We start from the raw sequence: 21,215 nt of genomic DNA, 5'->3' as shown, positions 1-21,215 counted from the left end.
TGGAAAATGGACAAAAACGTCTTTGAACAAATTGTTTAGATCAAACATTTAACAAACTTGTCTGAACGACCATTTTCATCTGTTTTATGGCATTTAGGAGCAAATTGCTGATCATCAGTTTTGCCGTATTAGGCATTAGGCACAATACTGTAGTGTAACTTTGGTTCATTTTTGGGGCATGGGTCCCCCTGGATTGCTTTGGTTGATCTGTTTCAGGGCACCACATTATAACACATTATTCTTATACAACACATTTTAACCCTTCACTGTTTATTATACATGTATTTCACTTTTTTATTTTCATTCTTTATATGCAGCTGTGACTGCTCTTAACTATCTCTTTTACACTGCACTTTTCTTACTATGGCGGTGCCCTGGGGCAACTTAGCTGGTCTGGTTTGGGGGGGTCCTGTGCTCTGGATTTGAACCCTAGTATGTTAGGGACCTACCCTAAAGAGGTTACCTGGATATGGTGGGTAGGCCCATAACCTTGGCCATGATTATGCTAAAAACCTCTATTGATTGCAAAATTTTATTGCATTTGTATATTATCATTAATTTGGAGTTGTGCACCTGAGATTTGTCTGTTTCTGATCGAGAACAGTGCCTTCGACATGGACCAATGGCCGTGAAGCCGAAGCCCGAGAGTCACTGCTCCCCAACCAAGAGGATGAGCATGGAACCTGGCAAAGGGAACTGCCTCCCAATGAGGCAAATAAAAAAAAAAAAATAAAGCAAGTAGAAGGGGTTAAGTGAGGGGCGGAGACAATCATTAACTCTCTAGTGCCTAGCCCACCTAAGCCAGCGTCAGTTTAGCAGTGTCCCCCAGATCGGATGATGAGGAAACCACAAACATTCCAGGGTGTTGGGAGGAAATGACTCTTCGAAGCATGATGTCAACAAAGGCTATCCCGTCTGGTACGAACCAACATAAGGGCTTCCAGTGGTACAAATCACAAAAAAATTCTAATGATGGTGACAAGTGTAATAGACACACAGGGCTTGATTCAGAGATAATATTAATGCAATCGAATCTGTGATTTTGCACGCAATGCAGCAGTGGAAATTATGCTTATGTCTTCAAAGATCACCCGAGCATAAAGACCCCCACTGCTGCCTTCTTACCTGCGTAAATATCGGTAACATAGCCTCACATCTTGCTCTTGCATCTGGTCTGGCATGCTGCATCCTTGGCTGCTCTTCAGAAACGCAGAGCTGCGTATGCACTCACAGTGGCTAATTTATGCACGCCCATGTAACGGCGTTTAAACGAAAAGACACGTCTGCTTTTCTCAGACCACCCCCTGCTACCACTCCCAAACACTGACACCTGTCACTCACTGTGCAATGAATTCCTATGTGCATCTGTGATCGCAGTGGCAAACAATCGCTCGATTGCGTGCGTATTCGCCTTTGCGTCCATCTCTGAATCAGGCCCACAATGCATCAATTCCTGATGCATATGGGGTAGAGCACCTGCCGGCCAGTCAGAGTGCCCATGCTAGCCCCTGTCAAACCATCAAAAGCACTTATAATTTCACAGAGTAGGTGCAGCCTGGGAACAGTTCTTAAACAAGGAATGGAAGCAGGTAATGAGCATGGAGAGAGAGAAGCAGAACTTGGTCAGGTGCAATGTCTGATGGTGTGGCCAATGTGCGGCGATAGTGTGTCTTCGTAGGCACATCAACGAATTCACACCACTGCCGGTGGATATCTCAATAGGACACTTATAAGCCATGGCATTATCATAAAATTCAGTAGGAGCTGCCCTGCGACTACGTCCACCTCTGAATCACCCCCTAGAAGTGCATGGATTGTAATGTTTCTGCAAAGTCTCGCGTTCGAGATGGGATATATTCTGCAAATGTTCCTTACATGAATGGAGCAGGATTTGGGGAGCAAAGGGTAGTTCTATGTCATTGGTAGCGAGCTTCTGTATAAAGAATACACATGCTTGCAATACATTTGTGTGTTCACCAATTTGCTGAATGTTTCATACACTAAACAGGACTTCACATACTGTATGAAATACTTCTTCACGTTTCTGTCTCCATCTTCTCTTGAAATATATAATATCTGTTGCATTTAGAAGCACAGATGTGTAAGACTGCACATGCAAAGCAAAGGCCATGGGCTAGATTTACTAATGGTTCTAAAAATGGAATGTGGCGATGTTACCCATAGCAACCAATCAGAGATTAACTATTACATTATTGTATGCTAGAAAATAATAGGCAGAATGATTGGTTGCTATGGGTAATACCACCACATGTCTGTTTTAGAAGCTTTAATAAATCTATCCCCATGACACTGAACTGGGTGGGTAAGAACCACACTAACACAGGGAGGGGTAGTGAGGGAGGGTGGTGGTGAGGGTACGGGCCTAGAAAGGAGGGGTTGGGGGGTTGTGGGGGTGGTGATGCGGGAAGTGGGTAAGTGCGGGGTAGGAAAAAAGAAGAAGAGGGGGAGGCTGGTGGTAAAGTGTGGTGGGGGTAGGTATGTATGGGGTCTGGGTGTGTCAAGGGAGTGGAAAGTGCTGCACCTTCTTACAGGAGTACTTAGTCCTGTCTGTAGTAACAATGAAACTGGAGGTTAGGTGCGCTCTTTATGTGTGTGTTGCTAGAGATGGTGGAGTTGTGGCGTTGAACTATGTTGTGTTTATGATGGGAGATGCAGAATTGAAAATTCACAATGATGTTTCACCATAAAACACTGGCACTAAAGCTTCATTAAGCACACAGCTTTTCCATGTTTGTTCCAGTTATTCACAATCACTAAATGAATAGATGCCAGCAAAAGAAACAGCTTCATCGAAAGGTTTGATATCTACCAATACTGTAATAATACAGATTCTTATAGTACAGTTAACTGAACTGAGCATGTACTTCTGGAGAGGTTTATCTCCACTATGCATCCAGTGCTTCCAGCAAACGGAATACAGGGAGACGGTCTTTATGCAGCTAACTGAACAAGTCATGATGTTATCTTTCAAACAGTGAGTGTCAGGGCACAAGAATGCTCCGCTGTCTGTCTCTATAAATATAAAACCTCTCCAAACAAACAAACACTGGAGTCTCATTCCAGACCACCAAAGTTCCAGGAACATGAGCACAAAAGAGAGTGTGGCATACAATGGAATACGTGGAGGTATGGATTACTAGGAAAAAGAGAATGAGGTATACTACTTTCTGTTTAACATTCTAGCAGGATTCTTGGGAATTTGCATTACAAAAAAAAATGAATCATTTGGCATGCTCCCACGTCAGGTACGGTATACCTTACTGTGACTGCGAACGCTGCTCCCTGTCATCGCCTACTGATCTTGTTTAACCCACAGTCTCTGAAATGCCAATGCTAGCTGTAGCCCTCTGTCTGCCAGTTCCCAGCGGTATTTCTGAGAAAACCCAAAATGGCAAATTAAGTCAATAACATATGGAAGGTTCTATTATAGAAAAAGAAATTGGATTGTCCAGAAATAAATAGCTATCATCAGTCAAACAGCAAGATTCTGATTTGTTTTACATGCGGCAGAGTTCCTGTAAACCAAAGGGAACCATTATGTGTACGGCCAACAACAATAAGTCCCCATAAGGCTACGGGGGCGTTAGATGAACAGAAGTCAGGCGTGGCTGCTTGCTGTACAGCTAAGAAACAATCTATATATGACAATTAAGTAGAAAAAAGTGAGTGAATAAGAGGAACAAAGAAAAATAGTAACCAGCACATCCTTGTTTTCTGTAAATAAGATGCCATTTGTCATCTTTACCAGACTTAATGTATTGTCATAGGAGACTGTTTTGAGCATGTTAACTCCCAGCACAGTAAGTAATCAAAATACAAAAGATACCTGGGTAATAGGACATTGAACCTCATTCAGACCCGGTAGCAAGCGCTGAGCGCTCGCAACCGGGTCGATGTTAAGGCCCTGCGCACACGCAGCGGCCGCACTGCGCGAGCGCAACCCCAGAGCAAAAGAAACTCTCTCGCTCCGGAGCTCACTACAAAAGGGCCGGCTGTCGATGTTGATCGACAGCTCGGCCCGTTTTGTAGGCGGGGCGGTGGTTACACAAACGGAGGCATTCCCAAGCGAACGCCTGCCGTTCTGTGGGCGGCCGCACTGACATCAGCAGTGATGTCAGTGGGGAGCTTCCTGCTCGATCAGAGCAAGAAGCTCCCTGGGGCTTGCGGTTGACGAGACCCAACCTTAGGGTCTCGTCGCAAGCCCCGATGGTTGCGATGGTCTTGACCATCGCGACCATCAACCTGGTCAGTCGCTAAGCTGTGGGTGGTAACCCACAACTTAGCTAGCGACCAGGAGGCCACACTAAAAAAAAAGAAGCGGCCGCCCTCATTCAGAGAGAGCGATCGCTTCTTGCGACTGTCTCTGAATTGAGGGCCTTAGGGCCTGATTCAGACCCACTCGCGAGCGGCTGTACGCTCGCAAGTGGGTCGATGGTCTGCACTGAGCATGCGCATGACGGAGGGAGCTCCGTCGTGCGCATGCGCCAGACACGACGAGCGAAGGACTTTCCTTCGCTCGTTGTGTCCGATCAAAGGGGGCGTGCTGTCAATGTTGATTGACAGCACGCCCCCTTTGGTGGGCGTGCCGGGGGCGTGCCTCCCTGACGGGGGCGTTCCCACGGGAACGCCTCCCGTCAGAAGCCGGCCCACTGACATCACTAGTGATGTCAGTGGGAGTGATTTTGGCTCTGATAGAGCCAAAATCACTCCGGAGCTTGCGGTTGAAAACCTCAACCGCAGGCTCCGGCTCGCAATTTCGATGGTCGCGATGGTCACGACCATCGCGGCCATCAAAATGCACGCTCGTATAGCCTGTGGGTGGTGACCCACAGCTATACGAGCGTCCAGGAGGACGCTCCATGAAAAAGGAGCCCGGCCCTCATGCAGAGCGTGCGCTCTGCTCAGAGCGTACGGCTCTGAATGAGGGCCTTAGTTAGGGAGAGTTTTGGGCTCATAAGTTAGAACTGGTAGTACCTGTTGTCCCCATTGCCCAAAAGAAAAACTGCCCACTTTCAGCTACTTAGAGCTGGTCTGCCACCACTGGGCATCAGCTCTGACTGCTATGACACACAGGAGCCTCCAAAAGGTGCAATTAGAAGGGGTGGGTGATGGCTGTGTGGAGGCCGACAAAGCAATATTGGATTGTATTTTACAGCACTTGCATCTATGCTTTTAAACCCAGATCACATCCTTGTGACCTAGAATCTGCATGTTCTACAGAAGAGGTTTCATTACTCATTAGTAGGTTTCTTTAAAGTGTGAACAGAACACGAAGTACAAAGTGATAAAACATTTGACCTATGTCTATTTACCATAAAAGAAAATGTTAAATTACCTTAAAAATGACAGCTGCTAACACAGCAAATATAGGCAGGAGCACCAGAGCCAGCTTCTTCTTGTTCACCTTCCCCATCAACAGGAACTTGGTCCACTCCACCTTTTTCTGGGTGAATGGAGGGTACCTGAGCTTGTTTACACCTTCCATAGCTAAGGACTTGATGAGGCAAGCACGTTTGTGAGAAAATGTATCAAATGAGTGTTTGCCATGATAGGCACCCATGCCGCTGTATCCTGGAAAAAGAAGTAGAAAAACGTGTGTATATTAGAGATGTAGTACAAAATGCTCTAAAGAGAAAGAGGATATAGATCTCAATATTCAAACAAAAAAAAAAAAAAAAAAAGCCAACGGCAAGAATAACATACTGTTCTGTTAACATTGGGTTAGTATTTTGAATGATACTTTCTAACCTCTTCTCTACATAGCACTGTACCATAAACCAGTCGGCATTATTTTATTTCTTCAGGTCATGACTTCTGTATCATGTATGCCAAACATAAAGCTCCTCTCTATCTGTGTCATTGGAAAATGCATTCTGTCTTTCTTTCAAGATATTATGGGGGCAATGTTTCAAGCCTATAATCAACTTCTAGCTAGCATTTATCCAGTACATTATATAAAATAATAGGTAGAAGCTGATTGGTTGCTATGGTCAACTTCTCCACTCTTGAGAAGGAGAATAATAGGAGCTTACTGTGCTACCAGTTATATTGGCAACATGACCAACTTACCAGCTTGTCTGCAGGGGAAGTTAATTTACTAATACATTTTTGGGTTCATCTTACTGTTAACCTGCCTTTACTGTCAACTCCTACTGGTGTTACTCAGCCACCCACCCACTGTGAGTGCTGACTGCACACTAGTTGTTGGAGAGTAGTTGCTGCCACCACCACCAGGCCCTTTCACCGGCAAATGGTACAGATTATTTCTGGGACATGCTGCAGAATCTCTTTGACAGTGACGTACTGCTGCAGAATCTCTTTGACTGTGACAGCAGTTAGATCATGGCTGCAGGTTAGCAAGCAGAGCATTGATGCAGGGCACTGAGCTCAACACAAGACAGGGAGGGGATGGTTATTGCTTCTCTGTAAATGAAGGAATCTAGCAGACATAGGTGTGGTGCATTTTCGTCTATGAAGAGTAGTATTTATTGATCAATAGCAGCTCTTAAAAGAACCGTTAAGCTGGGTACACACTGGTAGATATATCGCCAATTCCACTGAACGGGCCACATATCTATAGTGCATCGCCAGGTGGGTACAGCGGAACGACGATGTCATGCAGCACAGCAGATAGCCGATACTGTATATCGCTGAAAGATATATCGGTCATCTGCTGGTGTGTACAGGCGAATCGCAGATCGCCAGTACACATGCTGCAGGGACCCGGTTGTGATTGACAGCTCAACTGGGCGGGCGATTTCAATGCCCGCCCAGTTCAGTTGTCAAGCCCAGCACATCGGACAGACGATTGGTAAGTGTGTATACACTTACCAATCTTCAGATAGGTCGACGAGTCAGCCAAACGGTCGACTTAGTGTGTACCCAGCTTTAGACACCACTGAGAGGCCGTAATTAGTTACCTACTTTGAAAAAGCACAGATGAGAAACGTATGTCTGTCAGCCTGATGAGTCAGCAGCTCACTCTGCAGTCTGAGCATTTACAGGAGATACGGTTTTGTTATCCTATTATTAGCAGCAGTTAATTATGTAGACCCTGATGTATAGCACAGTCAGTGTAAAAACTAATAGAACTGACAGGGGCTACTGTATTGTTCCATCAGCTAGACAGATGATCTATTTTACATATTACTCCTACATGTGCTGTAATGTCCAAGAAATTACTAAATCTTATCAGCCATCTGTCTAAAAGGATCCTAATATTTCAAACCGTTTATAAGTGTTAGCAGCGATACTTATACAGGAGTTGTTACTTTGTTATGAATGGACAAGTTAGCTGGATTTGAATATGGTCAAGAGTCTAAATTACCCAGCATTTGTCATCATGTGTATCTTCTTTTTAATTCACAAATAAGAGACCTGATAAACACTAAACTATCATAATTGGCACATACTCCATTGGCAGGGCATCTCATGTAGCTTGACAGACTGGACATATTTATTCATTCTTGTTAGTTTCAAGTTTTGTTAAAAGTCTCCCCCATACCATATATCCCCCCCCCAAAAAAGAAAATGACTAAAAGCTGTTCAATGTACTACATTTTATATAAAGGAATCTTTTACTTCATTCACTTGATTACTACATGAACATAGATCCAAAGCAACAAACAATTAAACCGATCATAGTAGTCCCACAAAACTGTGCAGCTTAAGCACTATAACCAAGGCAATGGTTACACATATACAGATGTGTCCACATACATCTTACCTCCATGCGCTACAAGTCGCGATAAACATAGCACGTGAGCACCATGCGTTTCAGTAGCACCGAGCATCTTTTCGTGCAAATTTGTACCATGAAATGCTTCTTATTTGCAAAGCGATGTGAAAAGGACGCACAAGCAGCAATGATATGCGGTCTTATTATTTGTGCGGCTGTATCTGTATGCAAAATGCTACTTTACAATGTCATAGCCGCTGACACTAACATAGCACTTCGCTTACAGATACACCCGCAGTGGCACACAGAATATAGGCATGCCACATATTTTAATCAGCAGAAGCTGCTTGTGCATCCTATTTGCAAGGCTTTGCCAATAAGACACATTTGTAGGTAAAAAGTCAAATGAAGAGACGCTCGGCGCTACTGAGTCACGCCACGGCACGACTAGAAGGTCTGTTTAACACGCAAGGAGGCTAGATGTATGAGGACACATCTGTATGTGCCTTTCAGAGATTACTTTGCACAGACACAGATTTTATAATGAACTGTTCTGCGGAGATTATTGATTGATAAGTCAGAATTCCATGTAGACTCCATGTTAGCGTCTTCACCACAAACTTCTAAGAAATCAATGATTATTTCCCTATAAAGCAGCCTCCTGATAACTAAATACTGCTATGACTATTCAGGTATATTATTATAAATATGTTGCAGTATTGTACACTGAAAAGTGGCCTTCATTTTATGTACATCGGTGTGGAAGCCCTAGTCTTTTTTTATAACTAGTGTTTCCATTCCTCGCACTTGTATAATCTACATGCTTGTTGCCGAATCACACTCAAAAGTACATTTCTAAGAGACTTACCGACACCTCCAAATGGTAATTCTACGACTGTAAAATGCATAAAGACATCATTAGCAGTTACTCCTCCACTTGAAGTCTGGGCTATCATCTTTTTTATGATCTGAAAAAGACATTAAAAGTTTTTATTGCAGTTTCCAACATGTGGCCCTCCAGCTGCTGTGGAACTGCACCAGTTTTTCTATTAGGGCATAGTCAAACTGTGACAAGTCATGCTGGGATGTTTAGTTCAACAGCAGGTGGAGGGCTGCATGTTGAATTTCCGTTGTAGTAATAGGAGGGCAACATGTATAATACGGATCATGCACGAGCCGTTCCTGTCGCTGTGTCCAATCACTAATTAAAGGATTAGTGTCCAATTTCACTAAATGCGCAGTAGTCCATATTGAGGAATGGAAAATAATGATTCAGAGCATAGTTATACTGTGATCAAAAGGTGAGCAAACACAGGACGATAGCATTGGCAGTGAACAGAGTCTACTAAGATGCCCAATAAATCTGATCAATAATGCTAATTTTGGGGTTACTCATGAGTCACCGGCTTAATGGTTTAAACTCATGCCCTGAGGCAGGACGGCCAATGACCATCACTATTTTATGAGGAGAAAGAGTAGCTTAACACTTTTGACAGTCACTTAGTAGTAAGGAATGTAACATTTCAAGGGGGGGATTATCAATTGCTGTGGGGGAATGGGTCACTGGGCAGTGCACACATCAGACAGTTACAGTATTACCGGCATCGCAAGTTTTCCTGAACACCTCTATGAGATGCGAGGCAAAACTTGTAATGTAGATGGATGCGATTTGTCATTCTGGAACAACAAATTGCATCTATCACGTTGCATTGAATCCCCCATCTCCACCCTCCCCAAACATCCCCAAGTGTGTGTTTGTTGATCTGGGCAGATGAACTTGGTAACAACAAAAACAATTCCCAAACAGTATTATAAATAATTCAATATAATGACAAAGTTTCTACAAATACCTTGTTGTCATTTGCAAATACATAAAGTGCCAGGGGTTTTTCTTTCTGGTTTACAAACTGAATGGCTTCATCCACATTTTTTACTGTTAAAATAGGAAGCAGTGGTCCGAATATCTCTTCTTGCATGATCTTTGAATCTGGCTGCACGTCGGTCAGGATGGTTGGTGCTGGAAAATATAAATGTTTTTTAATTATGGATCGGTGCAAAATTTGCAATCTCGCAAGTTAAAATATTCAAAGACAGCTAGAAAATGTAAAAAAAAAAATTACATGTGCCAGCAATGTTTTCTAAAGTATCATACACATGATAGGAGCACAATGTACTTTGGTGCAAACTAAAGATTAAAAGGTTTCAGGGATGCAGCTGGGAACGGGTAGGATGGCAGACAGGGCACATGCCCCGGGTGACTGGGATGGTAGAGTGTGTATGTGTCCCCGAACCCTGTGGTTTGTTAGGTCAACAGTTATGTCAATTTGCATCAGGTTGACATGAGAATGTTGATGTGCACAGAAATGGCTTACAGGGCTCTCGTCGCTGATGGGAGCCCTATAAGGTACAAGCATGGTGACTATGTTGCCTGCAAACTGTTGTATTTGTTGCAGCATAATTGTGAAGGGCTCCAGTAATTACAGAAGCTTTATAAGACCAATATTGATCCTGACGCTCAGTGGTGTGTCTATAATGAGTGCAGGGTGTGCGGGTGCACACAGGCCCCTAGGTCCGTGAGGCCCACACTGCACAACCTGCACCCATATAATTAGTATACTTCTCGGGAGTCCTGCGTTGTCTTGTTCCTCTCACTTTAATTACAGAGTAAATAGCGCAGCGTCCATTTTAACGGTGAGTAGCGCATGTGCAGTAGTGATGTCCCCGGGAACAAGGAGCGGGTGCCATGTTCCTGGAGACCTGTGCAGTAGACTCTGGCACAAAGCTCTTCCCTGCACCCCTGGGCTGTCGGTACAGGGGTAATAATGGGGGAAATCGTTCAAAACTATTGTATTTTACAGTGGTACTACAGGTGCCAGAATACCTGCCCTTTGGCATTTGTGGAACTACAAGTGCCAGCAGACGGCTGGCACCCGTACCCCCACTGTAAAATAAATAGTTAAATAACCACAAGACACACACACACTGATATTACATACCTACCTAACTCATTCACACATACTTACCTGTTGCCAGCTGTTCTGTGTAGTATAAACCAATGGGGGTACCTGGGAAAAAAAAAAAAGATTCCATACTCACCATCATCCTCGCGCCGCTCTCCGTAGCATCCCCGTACTTGGCACAATAAAAAATGACTGACCCGCTCCAGGCCAGACATGTGTAAGTATATGTTGTCACATATACTTACACTACGCCAGGTGACCGCTATCAATTTCCCACGGACCGCTAGCCAATCAGCATCCACTTTACATGTAGCAGCCGCTCATTAGCTGGTTACACGTGGGACCCTATGTCATTTAGAAAAAAATAAATAAAATTAACCCTTCATTTACTATTTACAGGCAGAATCATACATGGATCACACTGATCAGTAAATGTTTCTGCTGAACTCGCAGCTCACAGGCAGGTGAATTGATTTCAAGAATTTGGACAGGAGTTTTGTCCGTTCTCATGAGAATTTACAAACTCATCTTGGTAAATTCCCGAATCCTATCTTCACTAGTGAAAAGTTACGAGAGTTTGGCCGATGGTGAATTGAAGAGAGTTTGCTAACTCTCCCGTATTTTCCTGTAGCAAAGGAGATTTCTCTCCAGAGTTTGACGTTAGTAAATTTGCGAGGGGAAAAAAAATGCCCAAACTCTCCAGAGATTGCTAACCATCAAGCTCGAATCTTAGTAAATTTACCGCTCAATGTATGTTTGTAGTGAATTCACTTGAATTCACAAAATTCTCCACACTACAAAGAAGATGTAGATTGTTATGCTGGGTACACAAAAATGTGTACCCAGTACGATGTTGTCCTCGGCGGGTCCACCGGCTTTGGCAAGTGCATACACACTTGCCAATGCAAGCAGCAACGGAACGACAGCGAGGGCCATGGTGCATTCGGCTGCATGGCCCCCACTGTCATTTCGTCGCTGCTAGCATGCAGATCAGAGCGTGCATAGTCAGCAACATGGCCGATACACACTGGCCGATGTGAGCGATATGCCGCATCGGACGACATATGGTCCAGTGTGTACCAGGCTTTAGGTATAAGCATGCTACATGCCCTGTTGTCAGGAAAAGTGGTTTGTGCAATTATAGCTGATTAAATTGTGTTCTCAATTACACCTCACCAACACAATCAGTATAATGTGGATGTACATAAAAATTGCTGCAGGGTGTATTTACTAAGCAGTGATTGCAAAAATAGTGCTATAGCGCGTTATTACGCGCTACAGGCACTATGGGAATTACTTTTTAAAAATGAGCGGGTCCTACGGGATGCGCTGTCAATGACCTGCGCTCACCACAGCAGCCAATAACAGTCCTCAGTCTCCCCAACTAATCACAGCCGGCAGTTTTCTCATCCAATCGCCGTCCAAGCCCTGCTGACCACCCCCCCTCTGCCTCCTAACGCCCCCCCCCCCTCCCTTCCCCGGCGCTTGCTAAGATGTTATCGGGTTGCTGCTGGCGACTGCTGCTGCCTTTCTCCTCTCTGGTAAGCTATCTCTGGGAGGGGACTGCCTGCATGCTGCATTGTAATCGAGCCTGCAGTGTCTGGTCACGCAGGGCCAGTTCGAGAGCTGTTCCGGTGTGGCCGCACCTGGGCACTTGACTTGTGGTAACCCCCCAGCAACAGCCCCGGGCAGGTGACACTGTCAGTGTGCCACTGGCCAGCCTATACTGTCTCCAGTCTGCACCCCTTCCCCAGGGGCCGCTAGGATATTATTACAGGCTGTTGCGTCAAATTGTTGGTACTGCTGCGCCTCTCCAGTAAACCGACTATGAGGGAACTGCCTATTTGATCCGCGGCTGCATTATAATTGGCCCTGCATTGTCTGGTCACATGGAGCAGCCACCACTGAGACCTTAACTTGTGCTGAACACCAGCCGTCGGCACAGCACCAGGGTCCAGGGCAGGTGACAGTGTCAGTGCGCCACTGCCCAGCCCACTCTGCCTCCATCTGCCCTGTAGCTTCAAGTTTCGCTGTTTGGCTGCCGGCATTTGCACCCCTCCTCCCATTATGTGCTGACTCCCAGGCTACAGACTTTTCAGCATGATGGCCTCTCCCCACAGTCCATGGGTCATCACTCAAAAGTAAGCAGCTAACCCTCCCCCCAGTACTGCTCCAGCTGCTATCTATCCTTACCTCCTGCCTACCGCTAACTCCCTCCTTGCCCCCAGTACTGGCCTAGCTGCTATCTACCCTTAACCCCCCCTTGCCCCCCAGTACTGCCCCAGCTGCTATATATCCTTACCTCCTCCCTACCCTAAGTACTGTCTGCCGCCAACTCCTTCCTTGTCCCCAGTACTGCCCTAGTTGCTATATATCCTTACCTCCTCCCTACCCCAAGTACTGTCTGCCGCTAACTCCCTCCTTGCCCCCAGTACTGCCCTAGCTGCTATCTACCCTTACCCCCTCTCTAGCCCCAGTACTGCCTGCCCTTAACACCCTCCTTGCCCCCCAGTTCTGTCCCATCTGCTGCCTGCCCTCATCCCCCATAATATGTGATGGGACCCAGAAACCATGGAGTAGGACCCCAATTTCTTGTGAGGGGTTCCTGGGACACACAAATTTTTACATTCAGCGTGATCACTGCTAAGAAAATGCACTTTCATTAGAACAAGCAGAGACTAGCTGCATATTTCACTAGTTCTCAGAGCCTAAGCGATGTTAGTATTAGTTTCAGTAATTCCTCTACACACTCTAACATGGATCACAGATATCCCAGATTCATTATTATATTATAGTTTTGTACTGTGCATCATTTTCTTATATTCAATTTGTTTGCAGCATATTAACAGACGAGCAGGCTCACTGCTGCCAAAATACATTTCACTAGTTTTATGTTGGGTACAAACTAAACGATTTGTATCCAGCACGATCTCGCCTGGTGGGGGTCCCGGCATCGGCAAATGCATGCACACTTGCCGATGCCGGGAGCGGGCCATGCTGCATTCGGCAGCAGCGTCCCCGATAACTATATCGCATGCATGTGAACTGGACGATGTCGCTGACAATGCGAGGGAGTAGTCAGCAACATAGCCGGTACGCACTGGCAGATGTAGACCATATGCCGTCTGATCCACCGGATTGGACAACATATCGTCTAGTGCAAGTGGTTCTCAAACTCGGTCCTCAGGACCTCACACAGTTCACGTTTTGCAGGTCACCCAGCAGGTGCACAGGTGTAGTCATTACTCACTGACACATTTTAAAAGATCCACAGGTAGAGCTACTTATTTCACCTGTAATTCTGTGAGGAGACCTGGAAAACATGCACTGTTTGGGGTCCGGAGGACAGAGTTTGAGAACCTGTGGTCTAGTGCAGTGTCGGCTAACCTTGACACTCCAGTTGTTGTGGAACTATATATCCCAGCATGCCCTGCCACAGTTTTAGCATGCCCTAATAGCAAAACTGTAGCAGTGCATGCTGGGTTATGTAGTTCCATAACAGTTGGAGTGTCAAGGTTAGCCAACACTGGTCTAGTGTGTACCTGGCTTTAGTTTTCTCAAGGTCCTTGCGTTATTGCAGTTCCTGCACAAACTAGCACATATAGCGCCCATTACCATACTGCATTCAATGTTACTTGCAGCTTTCTATAACATTATCTGCACATACAATGCTATCACTGGCTGAATAGTTAATTACATGAGAAAGGTAGGTATACATAAAAATGGACACTCTGTGACAATATAACATACCTATATAACAGTTGGCCTCGTCATATTCCCCTCCAACAGCGATCTTCTGCCCTTCCAACAAACCAATCACACGCTGGAAATGACGTTTATTAATGATCCTTTCAAAATCTGGAGAGTTCTTGGGATTATCTCCGTAAAATTCCTGCAACAAATAGTTATGACAGATTTACATCTTGGCAGAGTATGTCATAGGCTATAACCAATGCAAAACTTTCTAAAATTCAGATTTATTTGCTGCATCAAAAAATATATTTAACTTCTAAACAGACATAAGGCCTGTTTATTATTTACAGTCCTCAATATAATAAATGTTGATATTACAGAGAGCAAAAGCCATAGTCCACAGGATTGGTAAATGTATCATCGTGACATACCTTTAACGTCTCTCTGATCTTTTCTATCAATTTACTTTGGATGGACTTGTCACACAAGACATAATCAGGAGCAATACATGTCTGACCACAGTTGACAAACTTTCCCCAAGTTATACGTCTATAAAAGAAAAAAAACAACATGCTGCATTTAACATAAAATAGTTATTAACTACTAACAGTTTGATTAAAAAAAAAAAAACACACCACAACAAAAAACAAACAAACCATTTTCAATCAGGTCTCCAGTGATGTCACTGTTGAGGTCACACATGTCAAAGTAAATAGACTTTCAGTAAATAATATATTTGAGAGAGAGAGTAAAGCTGGGTACACACTGGAGCAACCGGCATTTGGTACGATGTTCAGGGCGGTTTGCCTTCACCCTGGACATCGTATGATTGCCGGTATACACTACACGATTTGATGAACAACGGAACGATCATGCTTTCAGTCCTTCATTAATATGTATGGCACCACGTGATAACGCGTGACTGGACGTGCAGCATGGCCAACCACATAATATCGCATGTGCCCGCTGGAGCGTGCAAATTGGGCATACACACTGAACGATATGCTGATTTGTCATTCTGATTTGGCAAAATCGGACAGATATTACTCAAGTGTGTACCCAGCTAAACATACATCTGCATACATATAATTAGTGCTCATGAAACCAGTGTCTGTTGATTTGGCACCCAGTGCACCAAATGTGTGCATTTTTGTATCATCTGACTTATAGCCACTGGCTTCTACAACATCCTCTTCAGCTTTTTTGATGCAAGAGTTTTTTTTTTTTTTTTTAATATATGCTCAAAATATAACTTCTCAATAAAAAAAAATCTGAACAGCACTGGATTGTCTGTGCTACGATTTACTACTACTATCTCCAAAATCGTTGCTGCTACTGAGTCTAATCATCATTCTTTGCCGATTTATCAAGATAATTAAAGTAGCGCTATGTATTCTTAATGGGTGCTATGATAAAGATACAATACGAGAGGTCATAAAAACTATTTTACTGATTCCTAACAAATATTATACAATTAAACACCTTAATGTTAACCTGGGTACACACTATTCGACATATAGTGCAATCTTGGTACTTTCACACAGTCTGCATGACCATTGTATAGTGTGTACCCTCAATACGTTGTTTTCACCCATCGTGGGTCATTGCCATGGGACAATTCCACTGACTATGTGTTGTTACATGAAGCATGTAACAATGTATTGCGTTGTCATACGACAGATCGTGTAGTGTGTATGGCGATGCAATATATTGTTACAACTCATCGCACCATCATTCAGGTGTGTAACCAGCTTTATATATCTGCAGATGATGGTTGTGCATACACACTGTACAACCATCACTGCCATCTGGCCGGGGGTCCCGGAGCCGGGGGGTCGCGTCGCACCCCGCCCTCCCGGGTGGCCTGTGTAGCAAGTGGTTGTCTAACCGTCTGTACACACAGCACAATGAGCAGATATATTTGCAGATATTTCGGACATCGCCTGTGCTGTACAGCCGACCCAACATGTCGGTGAACAACATCAACACACATATGGTCTGTACACACTGACCGACACATACGATATATCAGCAGTTCAATTGAACGGCCGATATGTCGGCCAATGTGTACCCAGCATAGACTGTATACTGTAAGAGCACGATTATTAATTGAATTACAAATCAATTATCTTTACAATGTAACAGATAGTAAATTATTGTATACTAATCCTCCACACAATTCAGGTACTGTCCATTTAGTATTGTAGCTTTAGCACAACAGTACAAACTGCTCTCTAGTAACAAGAGCTAGTCTTCAATAGGAGTTCTCTCAACAGCCGATATTCTCAAATGTAATATGTACTACATAATGTTCTCACTGTTCTCAATTGGATAAAAAAAATAATCACAAACCTATTGACCATAGATGGCTGTAGCAGATAGAACAGTGATATCAGGATCAGACAGGATATTCTGACGCTAGAATTAACTTGCTTGTTTTAGCCGTGGGGACACCGGTAGAGGTTTAAGGCTGCGGAACCTGCCGGTGCACTCAGTTCCTGTCATTACCAGAGGTACTCCCAAAGGTGTATTCAACACACTTTGCGTCAATAGCATGACCAATGTCCACTGGAGGACAGCCACATTGGCGTGGGGGGGAAGATGGAGGAGATATCAAAATGTATCCCCATGAGCCTGCAGCCAATCAGGATGTAAGGGTGAATTTTTAAATGAAATAAAAGTAAAATAAAATAAAACCACAAGAAAAACGTCTGCTCTTGTCAGGTGCTATAAAAAACAAGTGAGGTTTGCTCCAGGGAGGGGGCATAGAGTTGGAGAACTGTTGTTGTCTCAGCCCTCTATGCACATATGATTAGGCAGCAATCCCCCATTTGGATGATAGAGAAAGAGGGGAGTCCCTCTTTCAAATAATGTGAAGTTATTCATTTTTGATAATGTAGGGGTTAGTGATCACACATTGCAGAAATGATAGAGGCAATAAAGTAAAAACTTTAACGTTACCTCAGCAAGATTACAATGATATGTTTAACTCCTGCTGAGGGATCGCTCACCCCTGTGCTGAACTCATTTTCCAACAGTTGCGCTTGTCACATTTCAACATCTATAATCACAATTTATTTTATGCAGTGATCACACAAAATTACACCCTTTCTTCTAGATATTGCATTTTCAGAAAACACTATTAGCCTTTTGCTACTTCTAACAAGTCGAAAAAGTTGTAACCAAAATGGGCTGAAAAAATGTAAACTGAAGAAAGTGAACTAGAAGCAGAATGTGTTATATATATATATATATATATATATATATATATCCCCCTGTCTTTGTAGCTACGAAGGTTGTGTAGATACATGAACTTAAAGTACTAAGGTGATGTCATGAGTATCAGGACCAGTGGGGAAAGTTTTATTTATTTATTTCCTATTGTTCCACAGCGAAAGGGATACAAAAATAAATAAAACTCTTACGGCCATTGCACACCATCCCCGAATGATGATTTCAGGTTACTTGTACATCTTTGAATTGGAGGACTTGCACAAGACACACACATTTACACACTGAACATGGGATGTCGTCTATCACGTCATAAAGTGTGAAGAGCCTTGATGACAAATGTGGCCAATAAACCTTGACATGTAATCTCTGCTGAGTTACAAAGTAAAACTCACCTGCTCGCAATGTCAATATCACAGTCCTTATCAATGTAACATGGACTTTTCCCTCCAAGTTCAAGGGTTACCGGTGTCAGGTATTTAGCAGCAGCTTTCATTATAATTTTACCAACATTCGTATTGCCAGTATAGAAAATGTGATCAAATCGTTCACCCAGCAACTCTGTAGTCTCTGTTACTCCCCCATTTATCACTGGGTACAGTTCCTGCAAAAAGGCAGATCAACAATTCTTGTTAAAGCATACATTAGATACAATCCTATAAAACATATGGAACCGATCCCAATATCCTAGCTAGGTTATAGAAAATATGTGAACACACAATGGGCCTATGTCAGAGCTGTACGGCATTGCAGAGCCGCAGGGAAGCAGCTGTGTAATACCATACAACTAACATACTAATGCAGCAGGAGGCCTCAGGTGTAAGTAGACGCCACCTCCTGACAACATCACCGATCCGAGTTCTGCGTACTAAGATGCAGCAACAGATCCTCTGAGAGACCATCGGCAGTCTGGCTAACCCTGAGGTTACTCAGATTGCCCCTCGCAGCTCCGTAGCCGAGAACAGGAGGTCTGTGCCGGAAAACGCAGACCATTTGGTTGCGTACATCAGTGAATCAGGCCCAATAAACATGCTACACATTTGTATTATGCAGAACATGGGATGTGCCCTCTTCATCAAACATACATGTATACACAAGTCCTAGAATAAAGTCCCCCTAAAATGTCCCTGAAGGAGAAAGGTTTGCACTGTAACCCTGACACAAGAATAACATGGTTCACATATTAATCTACAAATAATAAAAAGACAGCACAATAGGGTTGGGTTTGATGCTGACATGGTCATAATAATAACTGACTATGTCGACCTTCATCATGTAGACAGTGGTGAAATGTCTACTTGTTAAAATGTCAACAAGTTGTTTACTGGTGGCCCAGCAGTGACTTACCTGCTCCCAACGATCATGTGACTAACTTCTGGATCAGGGCATTCGGGTGGGAATTTCTCACCTATCCCTAACCCTCTCTCTTGTGCAGGGGTGAGCAATAAGCAGCCTTCAGGCTGTTGTTTAACTACAAATCCCAGCATGCCTTGCAACAGTTTTGGCATTGCCAAATATCAAAACTGTGGCAGGGCATGCTGGGATGTGTAGTTCTACAACAGCTGGGGGGCCGCTTATAGCCCACCCTTACTCTAGTATCTATCCCTAACCTCTCCTATCCCCCACCACATGCTAACCCTAACCTTTCCCCACAGCCTGTCGACACATTGCCTGTGGACATTTTAACAATGTTGAGATGTCATTGTCGTCCTTTTGCCTACATCCCGTACCATAAGCTTGTACAAAATGAGTAAAAATGCATGAAAATTAAATGTTTGGTTTAGTAATTTTCCAATTTTTTTAAAGCACTTTTCATAGGTAATGTACTTGCAACTCCCATTAATAAATGAGGAATAACGAGCACTATATTCCAAACTGTTAAATACAGTGGTGGGAACAAGCACATCAGAAGCCAGTATTTATTTTGGTTTTTAGCTGCCAATTGAAAATAGATTACCAAAAGATAGGTTTGAAAACAAGTCATTTTTTATGATCATTTATTTTTAAACAAGAAGAGAAATAGTATGGTGTAAAATTGCAGACATTGTTCTAGTACCTTGTCCAAGTACTGTGGGATAATTTTCTCAAAGAGCTTGGCAGTATGCTCACTGACTTCAGAGGGTTTGATCACCACAGCGTTACCTTTACAGAAAGGAGATATTGTTACATCACAGATCTGAAATTCAGCACATCTGCAAACATACTATGTTTTTTGTACAAAAGGTTATTATAGAGTGAATGTTTACCAAAACGGCTTAAGGTTCCTCTGTGTTTAATATTTAATAAGACGGCCTAAAGGAAAAGTAAGGGTCAGGTCATATTTTTGAGCATAAAAACTTTGCTTGGGAAAAGCAGTAATTTGTAGTTACACTAATATATATATTAAATTAGAGCTATATGCTTTTTGTCTTCAAATGGGGCATTATGTTAGGGCTCCCATATACACTTGTTTCACAAGGCATGTCTTGATTTTTTTCCAGTTGAAATTGTGTAATTCCACTGCTGATATATCTGGATATACCAGTTTTAAATAGAAGAAATCAGATCTGTTAACCGTTTACAGTAATTTAACAACCATGAGTAGGCAGGTAGTGGAAATTCTAAACATTGACAAAAGCTTTTGAATTTCTATTCTTGTATGCTGCTAGAAAATTCTGGGAGCTGCCCTAGATCAAGGAGTAGATGTAATAACCATAGCCATGCAGGCATCGGCGAGTTCCCAATGAGTCTGCCCAATGTTTTATAGGGGCAAATCATTTAAAAGGGAAAAACAAAGTTGCTTTTACCCTTGAAATGATTGCCCCTTTAAGACATCGGGAAGACTCGCCGGGAACTTGTCTATGCCTGCGAGTCACAGGTTATTACATCTACTCCTTGATCTAAGGCAGCTCCCAGAATTTTATAGCAGAAGACAAGGATACACTTACCCCTAAGTGACTGAATTTTCTTCACTGCCCTGCCATCCTCACCCCAGTTTGTTGAGACATTAAAAAGGTTTAAAAGCTTTTTGCTTGTCCATTTGCTCATATTCAATTAATACTTTTTTTTATTCAAAATCAGTTTTATCTGTGTCCTTGGGTTACCACATTTCCCACTAGCACTTTACCAAGTTTTCATTCTATTACCCCATCTACCAGCGGTACTCCACGCTTACAGAAACCAGCTTCACTTCACTATTATAGGAGCAATGTGTCCACTTCCTGTTGCATAACCAGCACCTGATATCAGGATTAAATTAAACCACCAAAGGCCTTCCCGGACAAGGCTGCCCACCCCAGGCTCCAGTACCACTGCAATTAGCTGTGACAATTGAAAATGGTTGTGGGCACAAACAACGTAAAGCACTGTGGAATATGTGTGTGCTATATAAATAATTGGTAATAAATAATCCTACCCCAACTAACAGAATAGGGGTCCATATCTGGGAACCCTGTTATCTCTTCTTTAACTTCAAGCTCCTCAGTAACGGTCCATTATCCTGCTGCAGCTGATGAAAAAATGTCAAATACAGCACTGATTGGTTGGCTGCATATTTATGACCAATCAGTGCTCCTGACATATGGGGGAGATGTACAAAGTCTTGGAGAGTGGTAAAGTGGAGAGTGATAAAGTACCATCCAATCAGCTCCTAA

General features: G+C 43.4%; 1 protein-coding gene across 3 annotated transcripts in view; it reads right to left on the bottom strand.

Moving 5' to 3' along the window:
- The window catches only part of ALDH3A2 (aldehyde dehydrogenase 3 family member A2), a 40,095-nt gene that overhangs the window by 631 nt on the left and 18,249 nt on the right, over window positions 1–21,215 (bottom strand). The window contains exons 4-11 of one of the 3 annotated variants that reach the window (XM_088446369.1): window positions 19,640–19,725; window positions 17,979–18,187; window positions 14,784–14,901; window positions 14,410–14,551; window positions 9,550–9,716; window positions 8,568–8,667; window positions 5,357–5,592; window positions 3,278–3,394 (exon numbers count right to left, since the gene is read on the bottom strand). In XM_088446369.1, coding sequence (XP_088302495.1) covers window positions 3,314–3,394; window positions 5,357–5,592; window positions 8,568–8,667; window positions 9,550–9,716; window positions 14,410–14,551; window positions 14,784–14,901; window positions 17,979–18,187; window positions 19,640–19,725 — 1,139 coding nt within the window. In that variant the 3' untranslated portion in view covers window positions 3,278–3,313. The remainder of the gene's footprint in view (window positions 1–3,277; window positions 3,395–5,356; window positions 5,593–8,567; window positions 8,668–9,549; window positions 9,717–14,409; window positions 14,552–14,783; window positions 14,902–17,978; window positions 18,188–19,639; window positions 19,726–21,215) is intronic. The other 2 variants (XM_088446370.1, XM_088446371.1) reach the window with 2 other exon arrangements.

The sequence above is a fragment of the Taudactylus pleione genome, unplaced genomic scaffold (assembly GCF_031769625.1).
Source record: "Taudactylus pleione unplaced genomic scaffold, aTauple2 ptg000397bl, whole genome shotgun sequence".
Lineage (NCBI taxonomy): Eukaryota > Metazoa > Chordata > Amphibia > Anura > Myobatrachidae > Taudactylus > Taudactylus pleione.
Note: the sequence above shows the minus strand (reverse complement) of the source record. Positions and strands in the feature narration are given on the sequence as shown.